Below are 19,283 nucleotides of genomic sequence, written 5' to 3'. Positions count from 1 at the left end.
ATGTTCTAATGTATGCCAATTTAAAAAAAAGCATGTGCAACCCTCTTGTAGGATAATAAACTATCATACTTTTTTTTATAGTGGAAGACTTTTTCTAAAAATGTAAAATGTCATAAGATTGCAATGATTGTCTGGCATCTTAGACTTCATTAAGTGTGCCATACTGTCATGTAAACAGTAGCTTTTTGTCTTTTCTCCAAAATAAAGAAGAGCATTGCTCTGCACTTCTTTCAACAACTAACCCCCTCTGCAGCTACCCCCTTGTCCATCCTGGATAGCCTCCTCATTTCCACAAGGTTAGGGCTCATTCACACGACCGTTGCTTGGGTCTGGATCTGAGCCACAAAAACATGCTGCTTGGATGCGGACCCAAGCAACAGTCATGTGAATGAGCCCTAATCCTGTGAAAATTCACTTCAATGGGGCTGCAAAAGATGTGGACAGCACTCCATGAATGAGCTGTCGTGTGAATGAGCTTTTATGAGTGCCTAATTCCCATATATATTTACATATGAACAGTATATATACTCTTCAGTGCATGCAGGTGTAAATTTCAACAGACATCCTTCCCCCAGGCTCACCTATAAGTGCAAGCCCACTGTGCCAATACGTAAATATAGTTGATAAAAATATATATACTTACGGTTAGTGTACAGGTCACCTGTGATGTCAGAAAAAGAATAGAAAAGTTAGATATTGTATTAACATTTGCTTTGTAAAAATGGTAAGTAGAGGGGAATGGAAAACAGCGGCACTACACAATAATGTAGGTCACCTATGCCCCTTGTATGTCGAAAGTCTTTAGACCAGCGGCTACCCCCGTGGACCAAGATCATGGTGCTCAGCATGTGTAAGGGTGAACGAAATCGACATTGAAGACAAAGACGCGGCACTCACCAAGGTCAGGAAGATTTTTTAGGCTTTATTGCTTGCTAGACGGCATGCTGCGCAGGCTGGGGAGCGGGATGGCCAATGTGCGCTTCGGCGGTGACGTCCGTTTCACGCAAAAATCGCGCTTCTTCAGACCCCCTATGACGTGCAGGCGCACGAACGTGCCTTTAAAGGGAAGCCGTCGATCATCACCATGGTGATCACAAACGCTCCCCGAATGCGCAGCTGGAGGAAACAGAGAGAGAGAGGAAAATAGTAACATTTACAAACACAGTACAATTACAGCAAAAACATTGTATGCGGCCTATTATGGTGACAAATTCCAGAGGTCAGACATCATAATACATCAGAGGATGAAAAACTAACAAATTATAGAAAAACAAAACTCAAAAGCGCATGATTGATTGAAGAAAGCCATGGAAGCGTCCCATGAACGAGGGACGGCACCAAAAGAAGGTGCATAAACCCCTCACCTAGAAAGGGGGGGGAAGGGGGGGTTTGGCCAGGAGGTGGGGCATACATGAAAAAACCTATACTGCAAAAAGCAGAGCATAAAAGTGAGAGAGGGAATAAACAAAAGACATTGAGGGGGAAAAAAGCCAGTCAATGCTACAAAGGTCATAGGGTTATAGAAATACCGCCATGTCGTTCTTGTCGTTAAGGCCATGGGGTCCCATGGCGCCCGTCTTGATGATCCATCGGGCCTCCCGCTGCAGCAAGAGACGGTGGCGGTCCCCACCCCTCGGGATGGGTCCCACGGCCTCAATGCCAGCAAAGGAGAGGCCAGATGGATCACCATTATGGGTGGAACGAATGTGATCGATCAAGCGGGGTGAACCTCGCCCAGTCCGAATAGAGTTAAGGTGCTCTCGTACCCTCTCAAACAATGGCCTGATGGTCTTGCCAATATAGAACCTACTACAGGTGCATAATACAACATAAACCACGTATGAGGTGCGGCAGGTGATAAACTTCCTGACCTTGTGCGTAACACCCCCCAAGGACAAACTCTTTGCCTGTGAATTATGGGAACAGAAGGAACATGTTCCACATTTGTAGTAACCCTGGGGTACTCTACTCTGTAGCCAATTAGACTGTTTGGGGGACCTAAGAACACTATGGACCAATCTGTCCTTCAAAGTATGGCATTTTTTGAAAGTAATGAGGGGTCTGTTGGAAACACCACCACCCAGGGAAGGTTCACCTTTCAAAAGGTCCCAGTTGTTGTACACAGCTCGTTTCACTATATCAGCTGCTGGACTGAATTTAAAAATGAACGCAAACTTATCCTCATTGTCATCTTGGATCCTATCACTGAGGAGGCTGAGTCGAGGACGAAGAGCCGCTCGATGGGGTGCATCAACAACGTCCCTCCTAGGATAACCCCTTTCAAGCAACCTCTCCTTAAGTTGGTGAGCCTGCCTAAAATAGTCTGCACTAGTGCTATTTATTCTGCGTAAACGTATGAATTGCCCAAAAGGGACAGCGTCTTTCACTGCCGGGGGATGAAAGCTAGTCTGGTGGAGCAGTGAATTGGTTGCAGTAGGTTTGCGGAAACCTGTAGTGCGCAGGACCCCATCAACAACGGTGACATGCACATCTAGGAAATCTAGACTGTTGCCACCGAAGTTGAGGGTGAACTTCATGTTCACATTATTGGTCTAATTAAGGTGCTGCACAAACAGTCTACACAACCCTTCACTGCCCGACCAGACCAGTAATACATCGTCCACATAACGCAGATAATGATAGACATGCATGAGAAAGGGGTTATCCATGGAAAAGACGTAGGTCTCCTTGAATACCGCCAGATACAGGTTAGCGAACGTACACGACACCGGCGTGCCCATCGCTGTACCTAGTATCTGGCGGTACCACTGACGATTAAACTGAAAAACATCGTTGGTGAGTATAAAGTTGAGGGACTCTTGTACATACTGTGAAAAGACCGCACTCTTGTCTGTGCGGCCGAGGACAGACGCTATGGCTTTCAGGCCAGTATCATGGGGGATACGGGTATAAAGACACTCCACGTCCAAGGACACAAGGTGGCATCAGGGTGGCACGGGTGGCATCAGGTCCACGTTGTTCTCCATAGTGTTCTTAGGTCCCCCAAACAGTCTAATTGGTTACAGAGTAGAGTACCCAAGGGTAACTACAAATGTGGAACATGTTCCTTCTGTTCCCATAATTCACAGGCAAAGAGTTTGTCCTTGGGGGGTGTTACGCACAAGGTCAGGGAGTTTATCACCTGCCGCACCTCATACGTGGTTTATGTTGTATTATGCGCCTGTAGTAGGTTCTATATTGGCAAGACCATCAGGCCATTGTTTGAGAGGGTACGAGAGCACCTTAACTCTAATCGGACTGGGCGAGGTTCACCCAGCTTGATCGATCACGTTCGTTCCACCCATAATGGTGATCCATCTGGTCTCTCCTTTGCTGGCATTGAGGCCGTGGGACCCATCCCGAGGGGTGGGGACCGCCACCGCCTCTTGCTGCAGCGGGAGGCCCGATGGATCATCAAGACGGGCGCCATGGGACCCCATGGCTTTAACGACAAGAACGACATGGCGGTATTTCTATAACCCTATGACCTTTGTAGCATTGACGGGCTTTTTTCCCCCCTCAATGTCTTTTGTTTATTCCCTCTCTCACTTTTATGCTTAGCTTTTTGCAGTATAGGTTTTTTCATGTATGCCCCACCTCCTGGCCAAACCCCCCCTCCCCCCCTTTCTAGGTGAGGGGTTTATGCGCCTTCTTTTGGTGCCGTCCCTCGTTCATGGGACGCTTCCATTGCTTTCTTCAATCAATCATGCGCTTTTGAGTTTTGTTTTTCTATAATTTGTTAGTTTTTCATCCTCTGATGTATTATGATGTCTGGCCTCTGGAATTTGTCGCCATAATAGGCCGCATACAATGTTTTTGCTGTAATTGTACTGTGTTTGTGAATGTTACTATTTTCCTCTCTCTCTCTGATTCCTGCAGCTGCGCATTCGGGGAGCGTTTGTGATCACCATGGTGATGATCGACGGCTTTCCTTAAAAGGCACGTTCGTGCGCCTGCACGTCATAGGCGGTCTAAAGAAGCGCGTTTTTTGTGCGAAACAGCCGTCACCTCCGAAGCGCACCGTGGCCATCCCGCTCCCCTGCCTGCGCAGCATGCCGTCTAGCAAGCAATAAAGCCTAAGAAATCTTCCTGACATTGGTGAGTGCCGCGTCTTTGTCTTCAATGTCGATTTGCTTTGTAAATATTAGCATGATGGGATGAATCATTGCACCAAATTTCTGAAATGTTGCATGTTGTTTGTAAATTTAGTGCAAATTTAAACCTAGAAATGTTACTTCAGTTTTTTTATGCCAACCCCTCTTTGGAGTGAGTTAGCGAATATTGCAGTGATAAATCTAGAGTGAAACTAGCACAGCCTAACCTTGCCCACTGTTTCACCCACTTTTCAAAGGAGCCAAAAAAACACATTTTTGTGAAAATAAGCCCAAAAAGTCACAAAAAACTTGTTTTGAAACTTTTTAGGACCCCAATTCTGGAGTACAGGGCTTGATAAATTCCCCTCTTTGTATTCACATTATTATGAAACTAGAATTTGTAAAGAATAATATCTTAAAATAATAATAATAATAATATACTTAGAATATATGTATATATATTATTACTTGTGCATATTAATAAATTATCAAATAAAGTTAATCAAATAAATACAATCTATTTTCCATAAAATACATTATCTGGTTGGAAAATAATAAATAATCTTCACAGGAAACTTTGGCACTATGCTCCTCAGTATAGAATTCTTAATTTGGAAACGGAGAGTGCCTCAGTATTTAAATACATATGAATACAATAAAATATGCTGTTACATAGTGATAAAGTAATCAATGTTTTTTGTTTTAGAGTTGGGGGAGCTGTTCATTGTTTTCATAGTTTTTTTTTTTGGGGGGGGGGGGTATTATTTTTACATTGCTTACTATGACATATAAATAGCATGCTCGTTTTATTCTACAGGCTTATTGTGAAAGAATAAAACTTTTTTTTCTTTGTAACAATGCAATTCTTATTTTTATTCTTTGGATTTTTTTTTATTAAAATTTAAACTTTAAATAATGTAAACTTTTTTTTAGAGGAAGTGAACTTGACATTGTAACTTGCAAGCAAACTATTAAGAAGATCATAAAAGGCTCATCAATGTACTGTAGCATGTCTATTCACCTTTATTAGGCATTTGGCAGCAATGGACACCAATCAGCATCCTACTGCCATGTTGTGGCAGAGCTAATGCACTTATGTGCCAATATTTATTAGAAAAAGGATGTTTGAATATTTGTAAATGAGCCTCTGGGAGTAACAGGGGCGTTGCCTTTACTCCTTGAGGCTCTGCTGTCTCTGCAATTGCCCTGCCTTCTGCACTTTAATCGACAGCACTAGGTGGTGTAAACATCATGTCTGGCCCTGTCAATAAGTGCTGAGGGCGTGGCAGTTGCAGAGGGAGCAGAAATTATATTATGTAGATGAATGTAATTTTTTTTAAACTATACTATATATCCATAATGTACAAAGCAATACCATTTAAACATTAGGATTCCAACCATCAGACTGTACCTGAGCAGATGACTCCAGCATCTTCAGAGTGTTGACAGTTATGTGATGTAAGCCCTCCGTGCGGACAGTCCCACAAGAAAAGTTCGTTGCCATTACATTGTACATCATCCAATATAATCAGTCCTTGTCCTTGACCAAACGCTGCACTCTGGTTAAACGCAAGAGCATTGCCGCAACCTATCTGCTGACATACAACTTGTGCATCATTAATATCCCATTGGTCATCACACACAGTTCCCCATGCTCCATTATGGAGGATTTCTACACGACCGTCACACCGACCTCTTCCATTTACCAGCCTCAAATCCATGGTTGGAGCTAGTTAAAAAAAAAAAGAATAGGAAAAAATGTGAGGTTCCGACTAAATGTACAGTTTGTGAACATAAGGTGAGGCTATATCTCTAAAGTTGATTTGAAGGGGAAGTTGTGTTTTTTGGCCAGTAAAAAACCTCTACATTAAATGCAACACATAATAAATAACACACTGGGTCACAAGTAAAAAAAACAAATGCAGACTGAATAGTATTGAAAATAGTAACTAGAGATGAGTGAATCTTCCAAGATTCCGTTAGTTTCAGATTCACCAAATTTATCAGAAAGTTTGGTTCGGTTCAGAATCTATTCGTTCCGAACCAAAGTTTCTCCAATTGCCCTGGAAATTGGTATATAACCCACTCTAGTCCTCTCTTAAGCACAGATTTTTTTTATGAAAAGCTCCCATCTCGTTTTGTAAATTTTTAAAGAATTTTTTAATTTCCCTTGTCCATCCCCTCGTTCTGATACAGTATCAGGAGTAACTGTATCTACTTTTATAATTGCTCCCACAAACTGCGGTTATTGCTTGGCCGCAACTGACTGCAATTACCTCCTGCCTGGTGGTGACAGAACACTATCGATTGCTTATGCGCTGGGCGCCGTTTTACAAGATTCGTCTGAATTAGACCGGAAAAGATTTGGGGTTGATTCAGTACCTAAAAAATCTCTAAATCTGCGAATGGATTCGTTCATCTCTAATAGTAACCAATCATCACTTTTTCAGACTTGCTTACAAGTTAAAGGGAATGTGACATCAGAAAATGACCTTTTTGATGTTATACATTTTCCATGTATTCCATATATTTAAACAAAAAAGATAAAATCCTTCAGTTTTCACACTGTTCATTATGTCTAATAATTGGCGCCATTTCTTTGTTTATACAGATCACTTTACTGCAGTTAACTCATTCTAATCCTGCCTGAAATTATATCACCTCTGTGTATAGATAAGACAGGATCCACCTTTTACAATGTGTGATTGGAAGAGCTTATCTATTCTTCCTTGTACAATGACCTCTGCACAGGTCACAGAGCATGTCTGTGATAGGGTCCCCTCCTGACCATTGTGTATATGGCCCATGGGGCTGCTGTAAAGACATTTTCTTAATGCTTTTTAAATGCTAATAAGAACAGCTCAGGCAAGATGGCCGCCCCCATAAACATGTTCAGCAAATAGAAAATAAAAACAAATTAGCCAATCAGCAGATCCCCTGTGATGTCACAGCCCTATAAAAAGACTGATTCCGCCCTGTCTCTGCCATTTTACAGTGAACTTATCATAGGGAGATACGCGATAGGTGCGACGGACAGTGTTTAACAAAGCTTTTAACTGTAGAATTTTGGATATGGACAGTGCAGGGACAGTGTATGGAGATCGTAGGGAGAGTTTTAAAACACTTTAGGGGAAACATAGGGAGCTCTTGTGGAGACTGCAGGGACAGTGCAGGCCCTGTGTAATTTCTCTGTGCATCTTGTTCCACTGCTGTGCCATTTATACTTAATCTGGTCTGGTATATATAGACATACTGTGCATCAGACCTAGGCCTCATGCACAAAAACGTATTTTGTTTTCGTGTCCATTCTGTTTTTGTTGCGGATAGGATGCAGACCCATTCATTTCAATGGGTCTGCAAAAATTGCCGACAGCACAACGTGTGCTATACTTATGTCCGTATGTCAGTTCCGTAGCCCCGCCCCAAAAATATAAAAAGTCCTATTCTTGTCCATTTTAGGCATTGTTACAATGGATCCGCAAAAAAAAGGATGGCTTACGGATGTCATTCTTTTTTTATTTTTTTTGCAGATCCGCAATTTGCAGACCGCGAAACACATACGGTAGTGGGCATATAGACTTAGTCACTACAGGCAGTCTAATATATAGAAATGTTTACCTACCTGTAGTTCATCAGCTGCTCCATTTATACTTAATCTGTTCTGTTATACATAGACTTACTGTGCATCCGACTCATTGTCAACAGGCGATCTAATGTATGAGCACTTTTATCTAGTTCATCTGTTCTGGTGATACACGTGTCTCATTCTAGTGTTTGTGGTGTGTCCACATTGATATATAACCACTTCTGTTAGCCAAACCGTTACTGTGATTTAGTGTTACAGAGCGGTCTTATTTAACACCCTGTGAGCAGTGCAAATAAATAGATCCTTTGCAAAGCGGAATTGCTTACATGTTTGTTTTTTTTGTCTGAAAAATTATTCTTTTATCTGAAAAATTATTCTTTTAGCAAAAACATTTGTCTCGTAACCAAAAAATTTGTCTTTTAGAGAATCAATTAGTATTTTTACCAAATAAATTAGTCTGCTCCAGCAATCATGAATGATGTTGGCAGGTAACCCCCATCTGTTGTCAAAGGATAAACACACGATGATCCCTTAAGTGTATTGCGTGTGCAGCCCCGGACATGTAAACGCATCACACAACAGTTGGTTATGATCGCCACTTGGCCCTCAAGGAAGTTGGATGCGGAACGCCAGGGGGTCAAATAACTCCATCCATTAGGGTTAAAACCAGATGGATAGTATTAAAAGTCCAGCTCACCTGTAATTCCGTCATGCACGGCAAAAGTTTAAGTCAAACTTGTATAGTCATGTAAAAACAAAGGTGATCCGGCACTGAAGGGTCCTATTTTCGACATTTCTTTATTGCCAAAACTTTAACATTTATGAAACAGAACAGGACATAGAGCAGCCTTCTCCCTCTTACTCCCGTTTAGCCGACATGTTTCGAGCCGCCTAGGCTTTTTAGTCGTGGCCTGGACTAGAAGCCTAGGCGGCTCGAAACATGTCCTGTCCTGTTCCATATATGTTCAAGTTTTGGCAATAAAGAAATGTTGAAAATAGGACCCTTCGGCCGAACTTCCCGGAAATGTTCGGGTTCGGGATCCGAACTCGACCCGAACTTCGCCCCGAACCCCATTAAAGTCAATGTAGACCCGAACTTTTCGGCACTAAAAAGGAAAGGGCTAGAGGGCTGCAAAAGGCAGCAAAATGTATGTAAATCCCCTGAAAACAAATGTGGATAGGGAAATGAATAAAAATAAAATAAATAAAAATTAACCAATATTAATTGGAGAGAGGTCCCATTGCAGAGAATCAGGCTTCATGTCATTGCAGAGAATCAGGCTTCACGTCACCCACCACTGGAACAGGCCATTGTCAGATATTTAGGCCCCAGCACCCAGGCAGAAGAGAGAGGTCCCATAGCAGAGAATCAGGCTTCATGTCATAGCAGAAAATCAGGCTTCATGTCATAGCAGAGAATCAGGCTTCAAGTCACCCACCACTGGAACAGGCCATTGTCAGATATTTAGGCCACGGCAACCAGACAGAGTAGAGAGAGCCCATTGCAGTAAATCAGGCTTCACGTTACCCACCACTGGAACAGGCCACTGTCAGATATTTAGGCCCCGCCACCCAGACAGAGGAGAGAGGTCCCATAGCAGAGAATCAGGCTTCATGTCATAGCAGAGAATCAGGCTTCATGTCACCCACCACTGGAACAGGCCACTGTCAGATATTTAGGCCCCGGCACCCAGACAGAGGAGAAACGTCCCACAGCAGAGAATCAGGCTTCATATCACACACCACTGGAACAGGCCACTGTCAGATATTTAGGCCCTGGCACCCAGACAGAGGAGAGAGGTTCCATTGCAGAGAATCAGGCTTCATGTCACCCACCACTGGAACAGGCCATTGTCAGATATTTAGGCCCCCGGCACCCAGACAGAGGAGAGGTTCATTCAACTTTGGGTTGCCCCGCAATATAATGGTAAAATTAATAAAAGAGGATTGAATGAAGTGCCCTGGAGTACAAGAATATATTGTTAAGGGGACGTAGTTATAAATGTCTATTCTGCACAAGGGATAGACATGTCCTGTGGGATCCATGCCTGGTTCATTATTATGAACGTCAGCTTGTCCACATTGGCTGTGGATAGGCAGCTGCGTTTGTCTGTATTGACGCCCCCTGCCGTGCTGAATACACTTTCAGACAAAACACTGGCCGCCGGGCAGGCCAGCACCTCCAAGGCATAAAAGGCTAGCTCTGGCCACGTGGACAATTTGGAGACCCAGAAGTTGAATGGGGCCGAACCATCAGTCACTACGTGGAGGGGTTTGCACACGTACTGTTCCACCATGTTAGTGAAATGCTGCCTCCTGCTAACACGTTCTGTATCAGGTGGTGGTGCAGTTAGCTGTGGCATGGTGACAAAACTTTTCCACATCTCTGCCATGCTAACCCTGCCCTCAGAGGAGCTGGCCGTGACACAGCTGCGTTGGCGACCTCTTGCTCCTCTTCTGCCTTGGCCTTGGGCTTCCACTTCTTCCCCTGTGACATTTGGGAATGCTCTCAGTAGCGCGTCTACCAACGTGCGCTTGTACTCGCGCATCTTCCTATCACGCTCCAGTGAAGGAAGTAAGGTGGGCACATTGTCCTTGTACCGGGGATCCAGCAGGGTGGCAACCCAGTAGTCCGCACACGTTAAAATGTGGGCAACTCTGCTGTCATTGCGCAGGCACTGCAGCATGTAGTCGCTCATGTGTGCCAGGCTGCCCAGAGGTAAGGACAAGCTGTGGGAGGCGTATCGTCATCGTCCTCCGTTTCCCCCCAGCCACGCACCAGTGATGGGCCCGAGCTGCGTTAGGTGCCACCCCGCTGTGAACATGCTTCATCCTACTCCACCTCCTCGTCCTCCTCGTCCTCCAGTAGTGGGCCCTGTCTGGCCACATTTGTACCTGGCCTCTGCTGTTGCAAAAAAACTCCCTCTGAGTCACTTCTAAGAGACTGGCCGGAAAGTACCAAAAATGACCCCTCTTCCTCCTCCTCCTGGGCCACCTCCTCTTCCATCATCGCCCTAAGTGTTTTCTCAAGGAGACATAGAAGTGGTATTGTAACGCTGATAACGGCGTCATCGCCACTGGCCATGTTGGTGGAGTACTCGAAACAGCGCAACAGGGCACACAGGTCTCGCATGGAGGCCCAGTCATTGGTGGTGAAGTGGTGCTGTTCCGCAGTGCAACTGACCCGTGCGTGCTGCAGCTGAAACTCCACTATGGCCTGCTGCTGCTCGCACAGTCTGTCCAGCATGTGCAAGGTGGAGTTCCACCTGGTGGGCACGTCGCCTATGAGGCGGTGAGCGAGAAGGCCGAAGTTACTCAGTAGCGCAGACAGGCGAGAAGACTGGGTGGGAGATAATGTGAACGTGCTGGACCCAATTGACTAATGCCTGTACCTGCTCAGGCCTTACCATCCTTAGAACGGCATTGGGCCCCATCAAATATCGCTGTAAATTCTGGCGTGCAGTCATACAGGGTACACAGTATATCAGTATATCTGAGAGGTGAGTGTGAGACTTAGGCCTCATGCACACGACCGTTGTTGTGTTGCGTTCCGCAAAATGGGGTTCCGTTGTTCCGTGATCAATATCCGTTTTTGTTTCCGTGTGTCTTCCTTTATTTTTGGAGGATCACCAGACATGAAGGAAAGTAAAAAAAATAAACTAAGACAGGTTTGCCATGCAAATGATTGGAAAAAAACGGACGCGGACGTGGATGACAATCTTGTGTGCCTCCGTGTTTTTTAGCGGTCCCATTGACTTGAATGGGTCCGCAAACCGTTTTCCACGAAAATAATAGGACAGGTTATATTTTTTTGACGGACTGGAACCACGGATCACGGATGTCAATGGGTCCGCAGAAAATCACGAAAAATGGCACAACGGACACAGTTTTGAAAACATAATAAAATGCCATGTATTGTATTAAATTCCTTATTGAACTACAGTAAACACATTCAGTTGTAGTATATTTTAGGTACCGTACTTACCAGGGGTAGTATGTTCTAGATACATGAAAATTAAGAGGAAAGAGAAAAGAAAAAAATTGTTACTATTTGGAAAATGTGGCCCATGATATATTCTAAATTAGATCTTCAGTATACATTCAGAGGATAATGAATTGGGACATTCCGAGTGTGTTACCCAATATAATTATATTGGGTATGTTAAAAAGACAGGGAAGAGAACAGAATTATTGATACCATTGATCTTTATAAATAGTGTTGAGCGAATTGAAGTGTCCGAAGTGGACTTCGATCTGAATTTCAGGGAAAATTTGATTCGCCTCAAAGCCGCTTATCCTCTTGTTTCGCGATCAGCAATGAACGCGGCATCTGAGGGGTACAATGATGGGGGCGGAGCAATCACCGTTCCCTGTCATTGCACCCACTACTTACAAAGAAATGTGCTTTGTGACAAAATAATTAGTCACAAAGTGGATTTTTTTGCAGCAGAATCAAATTTTCAAGAACTTTGCTCATCTCTATTTATAAAGCAGACCAACAATGATAAAATACGATATACAAGTGAAAATGTTACAATATCTGTACTATGTAAAAAATGTGCTGAGAGTAGCTGATATTTCCCTTCACCCACAAAGCAATATCTGAAAGCAATATATACAAATGGTGGAGTCAGTGTATAGTAACATGTCACTAATAGAAAAAGTAGAGATTGTATTATTTTATCAGGTATAAATAAATGTGTGCTCTTTCTATTAACAAGAAAAAACTGTTACTTTAGTGACAGAAAAAATACACAGCAGAGATGATCAAATTTCCTAAAATAGTTGAGGGTCTAAGTCTGCCAAATCAGCCATCTAATGGAAAATTCATAACAAATTGAATTGTGTAAAATTGATTCGCTTATCTCTAGTAGCCATTCAGTAACATGTAGAAGCACGTGTGGCTACAATAACAAATAGCAAACATTTCTATAGGAGGATTTTAGTCTCTCACATTGTTTTGTATAAATTTTGGCCCGTTCTTCTTTACAAAATTGTTTTAATGTTTTTAAGCTTGCTCAAACTTTCAGCCACTCCACATTCTCTACTAGCATAAGGAAAAGTTTTTTGCAAAGCTAATCTACAATCCTAGTATGTTCACTGCAAGAGAAAGGCCATGTAACTTAGAGTTCAGGTGAAAGATATTTTGAAAAAGTTGCATAACATTTGTATGATAACCTTGATCTCCGTTAACTTGTTTTAAAGAGTAAATTAGCTGACTTAATTTACTTCAATATTTTGCACCATAACAAAGTGCACTGCGCACCATTAGTAAATGTTAGTTCATTTTACTACAGTATCTCTAAGTCACCCTATACTATACTAATATTACACCACTCTTTTCCCTACCTTTCTCCGTGTTTTTTTCTATTTTACCTTTACCTTTGCATTCTTATCTGTATCTCTTTGACATAGCCACATATTCAATTTTTAGTGCAAATTTGCTACAAATTTGAAACATTTTGCTTAATAAATTTCCCCCAGTATATTTATAAATGCCTCATGATAACTTACCAGTGGTAGAAGGTGCTGTACAAACCATGCATGAAAATAGAGAGGAAAGAAAAAGGCAAGAAAAAATTATTTATGACATTGTATTTTGAAAAGCAAATTAAAGGAGTTTTCAGGGAGCACGATATGGATGACCTATCCTCAGGACAGGTCATCAGTACCTGACCGGTGGGGATCCGACTCCTGGCACCCACGCCGATCAGCTGTTCAAAGTGGCCGCAGCTTCTTTCTAGGCTAGTGACCTCCCATTTATCATTTACATAGTCTACATGCAGCTCAGTCTCATTGAAGTGAATACCAAGCATAGCCACTATTCAACAATACTAAGCACAGCCGCTATACAACAATACCAAGCACAGACTGTATACAATGCAGACCCTCTACTTAATATGCTGTTAGGAGGTCTCAATGGTCACCAAAGTGCCATGGCCTCTTAGAATAGCTGAGTTATGGGAACTGGACCCCCACTAATCACTAATCAGATATTGATGAGCTATTATAAGGCGACGTCATCAATATTGAACTCCTGAAAAACTCCTTTAACTGCAATAAGATACTGTTTATAATAAAACCTTCACTACACATTCTGAAGATAATACACTGTCATTTTATGTATATTACACAACAACATCCATATTCGAAAAAATGAAATCAGAAAAGAAGAATGAAACATTGCTATATTTGGTCTTTGGCGAGTACACCAATCATGATACAAAGTACATAGTATGTTACAGAAAATGCAACAAATTGTGGTGTGTGAACAGTTGATATTTCCTTTCTCAGACAGCAACATCAAGAAGTCAACGCAGTATATGGCACCTGTTACAAAGCAAAAAATCTTAGCTAACATTTTGATGCAATTTTACATTCACATATTATATCAGATTTTTTTTCTGAACAATGGATTCAGATTGGTTTTGACATGTAATAATATTGTGTCTGGACTATATCCATTACTGGAGTGCCTGGTAACAGTTTTTTTTAACCAAGTAATACATCATTATCTCTACACATATTACCTATAGTATATAGGTTGGATGAGTAATACTGAGCTTCAAACCGTCCACTGAAGTCGTGATTAATAAATTCCAGGGTCATGACATTGGATGATGAGCGAATTTTTTTTAAACTTTTTTTTAGAGGAAGTGAACTTGACATTGTAACTTGCAAGCAAACTATTAAGAAGATCATAAAAGGCTCATCAATGTACTGTAGCATGTCTATTCACCTTTATTAGGCATTTGGTAGCAATGGAAACCAATCAGCACCCTATTGCCATGTTGCGGCAGAGCTAATGCACATATGTGCCAATATTTATTAGAAAAAGGATGTTTGAATATTTGTAAATGAGCCTCTGGGAGCAACAGGGGCGTTGCCTTCACTCCTTGAGGCTCTGCTATCTCTGCAATTGCCATGCCTTCTGCACTTTAAGGCCCCTTTCACACGGGCGAGTTTTCCGTGCGGGTGCGATCCGTGCGGCGAACGTATGGCACCCGCACTAAATCCTGACCCATTCATTTCTATGGGGCTGTGCACATGAGCGATGTTTTTAACGCATCACTTGTGCGTTCAGTTGAAATCGCAGCATGCTCTATATTTTCCGATTTTGACGTGACGCAGGCCCCATAGAAGTGAATGGGGTGTGTGAAAATCGGATGGCATCCGCAAGCAAGTACGGATGCCGTGCGATTTGCACGCATGGTTGCTAGGAGACCATCGGGATGGAGACCCGATCATTATTATTTTCTCTTATAACATGGTTATAAGGGAAAATAATAGCATTCTGAATACAGAATGCATAGTAAACCAGCGCTAGAGGGGTTAAAAAAAAATAATAATAATTTAACTCACCTTTGTCCACTTGCTCGCGAAGCTGGCATCTCCTTGTGTCTCCGCTGCTGATGAACAGGACCTGGGGTGAGCTACTCCATTAAATAGAGCTTAAGGACCTTCGATGACGTCACTCCGGTCATCACATGATCTTTTACCATGGTGAATCACCATGGTAAAAGATCATGTGACGTACCATGTGATGACCGGAGTGACGTCATCGAAGGTCCTTAACCTGTATTTAATGGAGCAGCTCACCCCAGGTCCTGTTCATCAGCAGCGGAGACACAAGGAGATGCCGGGCTTCACGATCAAGTGGACTAAGGTGAGTTAAATTTTTTTTTATATTTTTTTAACCCCTCTAGCGCTGGTTTACTATGCATTCTGTTTTCAGAATGCTATTATTTTCCCTTATAACCATGTTATAAGGGAAAATAATACAATCTTCAGAACATAAATCCCAAGCCTGAACTTCTATGAAGAAGTTCGGGTTTGGGTACCAAACATGCGCGATTTTTCTCACGCGAGTGCAACGCATGACAATGTTTTGCACTTACGCAGAAAAAATCACGCATTTTCCCGCAACGCACCCGGCTCTTATCCGGGCAAAAAAAATGACGCCCGTGTGAAAGAGGCCTTATTGATAGCACTAGGTGGTGTAAACATCATGTCTGGCCCTGTCAATAAGTGCTGAGGGCGTGGCAGTTGCAGAGGGAGCAGAACCTGAAGGAGTAAAGGCAACGCCCCCACTACTCCTAGAGACTCATTTGCATATATTTTAACAGATCTGCTGAAAGATGCCCTTTAAACAGTAGGGCAATTACAAGGGCCATAAAATGTGATCTGTAAGGGTCTGCCTACAGATGTAAATATGCAGGCAGGGCACCCTCAATTTGAATGAATGGTTTCCTAAATTATATTATGTAAATGAATGTATATTTTGTAAAACTATACTATATATCCATAATGTACAAAGCAATACCATTTAAACATTAGGATTCCAACCATTAGACTTTACCTGAGCAGATGACTCCAGCATCTTCATGGTGTCCACAGTTATGTGATGTAAGCCCTCCGTGCGGACAGTCCCACAAGAAACTTTCATTGCCATTACATTGCACATCATCCAATATAATCAGTCCTTGTCCTTGACCAAACGCTGCACTCTGGTTAAACGCAAGAGCATTACCACAACCTATCTGCTGACATACAACTTGTGCATCATTAATATCCCAGTGGTCATCACACACAGTTCCCCATGCTCCATTATGGAGGATTTCTACACGACCGTCACACCGACCTCTTCCATTTACCAGCCTCAAAGCCATGGTTGGAGCTAGTTAAAAAAAAAAAGAATAGGAAAAAAAGTGAGGTTCAGACTAAATGTACAGTTTGTGAACATAAGGTGAGGCTATATCTCTAAAGTTGATTTGAAGGGGAAATGGTGTGTTTTGGCCAGTAAAACACCTCTACATTAAATGCAACACATCACAAATAACACACTGGGTCACAAGTAAAAAAAACAAATGCAGACTGAATAGTACTGAAAATAGTAACTAGAGATGAGCGAATCTTCCAAGATTCCGTTAGTTTCAGATTTACCAAATTTATCAGAAAGTTTGGTTCGGTTCAGAATCTATTCGTTCCGAACCAAAGTTGCTCCAATTGCCCTGGATATTGGTATATAACCCCCTCTAGTCCTCTAAAGCACAGATTTTTTTTTAATGAAAAGCTCCCATCTCGTTTTGTCAATTTTTTAAGAATTTTTTTATTTTCCCTTGTCCATCCCCTCGTTTTGACACAGTGTCAGGTGTAACTGTATCTACTTTTATAATTGCTCCCACCGCAACTGACTGCAATTACCTCCTGCCTGGTGGTGACAGAACACTATTGATTGCTTATGCGCTGGGCGCCGTTTTACAAGATTCGTCTGAATTAGACCAGAAAAGATTTGGGGTTGATTCAGTACCTAAAAAATCTCTAAATCTGCGAATGGATTCGTTCATCTCTAATAGTAACCAATCATCACTTTTTCAGACTTGCTTACAAGTTGAAGGGAATGTGACATCAGAAAATGACCTTTTTGATGTTGTTTTAAATTTTCCATGTATTCCATATATTTAAACATAAAAGATAAAATCCTTCAGTTTTCACACTGCCCATTATGTCTAATAATTGGCGCCATTTCTTGGTTTATACAGATCACTTTACTGCAGTTAACTCATTCTAATCCTGCCTGTAACCCTAAGTTCACACCTGAGCGTTTTACAGCGCGTTCAAACGCGCTGTAAAACGCTCAAAACATGAAAACCAATGCTTCCCTATGGGAATGGTTCTCACCTGGGCGTTTTACAGCGCGTACGATCGCGCTGTAAAACGCCCGACGCATAATCAAGTACTTGAGCTTCTTTGGGGCGTTTTGACGCGCGTTTGTGGCCATAGGATACTGCAGTCAATCACACAAACGCGCGTCAAACGCGCGTTTACTATTACAAAAAACGTGCATAAAAACGCGCGACAAAAACGCTCAGGTGTGAAAGCAGGGTAATGATATCATCTTTGTGCATCGATAAGACAGGACCCACCATTCACAATGTGTGATTGGAAGAGCTTATCTATTCTTCCTTGTACAATGACCTCTGCACAGGTCACAGAGCATGTCTGTGATAGGGTCCCCTCCTGACCCTTGTGTATATGGCCCATGGGGCTGCCGTAAAGAAAGTGTTTTACAAAGCTTTTAACTGTAGAATTTTGGATATGGACAGTGCAGGGACAGTGTATGGAGATCGTAGGGAGAGATTTAAAACACTTCAGGTGAAACATAGGGAGCGCTTGTGGAGACTGCAGGGACAGTGCAGGCCCTGTGTAATTTCTCTGTGCATCTTGTTCCACTGCTGTGCCATTCATACTTAATCTGTTCTGGTATATATAGACTTACTGTGCATCAGACCTAGGCCTCATGCACACGAACGTATTTTGTTTCCGTGTCCGTTCCGTTTTTTTTTGCGTATAGGATGCAGACTAATTAATTTCAATGGGTCTGCAAAAATTGCCGACAGCATCTGTATTTCAGTTCCGTAGCCCGGCCCCAAAAATATAAAAAGTCCTATTCTTGTCCATTTTAGGCATTGTTACAATGGATCCGCAAAAAAAAGTATGGCATACGGATGTCATTCATTTCTTTTTGCGGATCCGCAATTTGCAGACCGCAAAACACATACGATCGTGTGCATGTAGCCTTAGTCTCTACAGGCAGTCTAATATATAGGAATGTTTACCTACCTGTAGTTCATCAGCTGCTCCATTTATACTTAATCTGTTCTGTTATACATAGACTTACTGTGCATCAGACTCATTGTCAACAGGCGATCTAATGTATGGGCTTTTTTATCTAGTTTATCTGCTGGGCCATTAATACTTAATCTGTTCTGTTATAGATAGACACATTAATAATAGACAAGCAAGTCTATTAGGCCCTGATTCACAAATTGTGGTGATACACCGGTCTCATTCTAGTGTTTGTGATGTGTCCACATTGATATATAACCACTTCTGTTAGCCAAATAGTTACTGTGATTTAGTGTTACAGAGCGGCCTTATTTAACACCCTGTGAGCAGTGCAAATAAATAGATCCTTTGCACAGCGAAATTGCTTGCATGGTTTTTTTTTTTGTCTGAATAATTATTCTTTTATCTGAAAAATTATTCTTTTAGCAAAAACATTTGTCTCGTAACAAAAAAATTATTCTTTTAGAGAATAAATTAGTCTTTTAGAGAATCAATTAGTATTTTTACCAAATAAATTAGTCTGCTCCAGCAATCATGAATGATGTTGGCAGGTAACCCCCATCTGTTGGCAAAGGGTAAACACACGATGATCCCTTAAGTGCATTGCGTGTGCAGCCCCGGACATGTAAGGGCATCACACAACAGTTGGTGATGATCGCCACTTGGCCCTCAAGGAAGTTGGATGCAGGACGCCTAGGGTCAAATAACTCCATCCATTAGGGTTAAAACCAGATGGATAGTATTAAAAGTCCAGCTCACCTGTAATTTTGTCGTGCACGGCAAAAGTTAAAGTCAAACTTGTATAGTCATGTAAAAACAAAGGTGATTCGGCACTGAAGGGTCCTATTTTCGACATTTCTTTATTGCCAAAACTTGAACATATATGGAACAGGACAGGACATAGAGCAGCCTTCTCCCTCTTACTCCCGTTTAGCCGACATGTTTCGAGCCGCCTAGGCTCTTTAGTCATGGCC

General features: G+C 42.2%; 1 protein-coding gene across 1 annotated transcript in view; it reads right to left on the bottom strand.

The window, feature by feature from the left end:
- The window catches only part of LOC122942223 (deleted in malignant brain tumors 1 protein-like), a 485,901-nt gene that overhangs the window by 132,311 nt on the left and 334,307 nt on the right, over nucleotides 1–19,283 (bottom strand). Inside the window, exons 12-16 of the mRNA XM_044299724.1 lie at nucleotides 16,040–16,357; nucleotides 13,195–13,209; nucleotides 11,666–11,680; nucleotides 5,506–5,823; nucleotides 644–661 (exon numbers count right to left, since the gene is read on the bottom strand). Coding sequence (XP_044155659.1) covers nucleotides 644–661; nucleotides 5,506–5,823; nucleotides 11,666–11,680; nucleotides 13,195–13,209; nucleotides 16,040–16,357 — 684 coding nt within the window. The remainder of the gene's footprint in view (nucleotides 1–643; nucleotides 662–5,505; nucleotides 5,824–11,665; nucleotides 11,681–13,194; nucleotides 13,210–16,039; nucleotides 16,358–19,283) is intronic.

This window comes from Bufo gargarizans, chromosome 6 (assembly GCF_014858855.1).
Source record: "Bufo gargarizans isolate SCDJY-AF-19 chromosome 6, ASM1485885v1, whole genome shotgun sequence".
NCBI classification, from domain to species: Eukaryota; Metazoa; Chordata; class Amphibia; order Anura; family Bufonidae; genus Bufo; species Bufo gargarizans.
The sequence above is the reverse complement of the archived record's forward strand: the minus strand, read 5'-3'. Positions and strand labels throughout refer to the sequence as shown.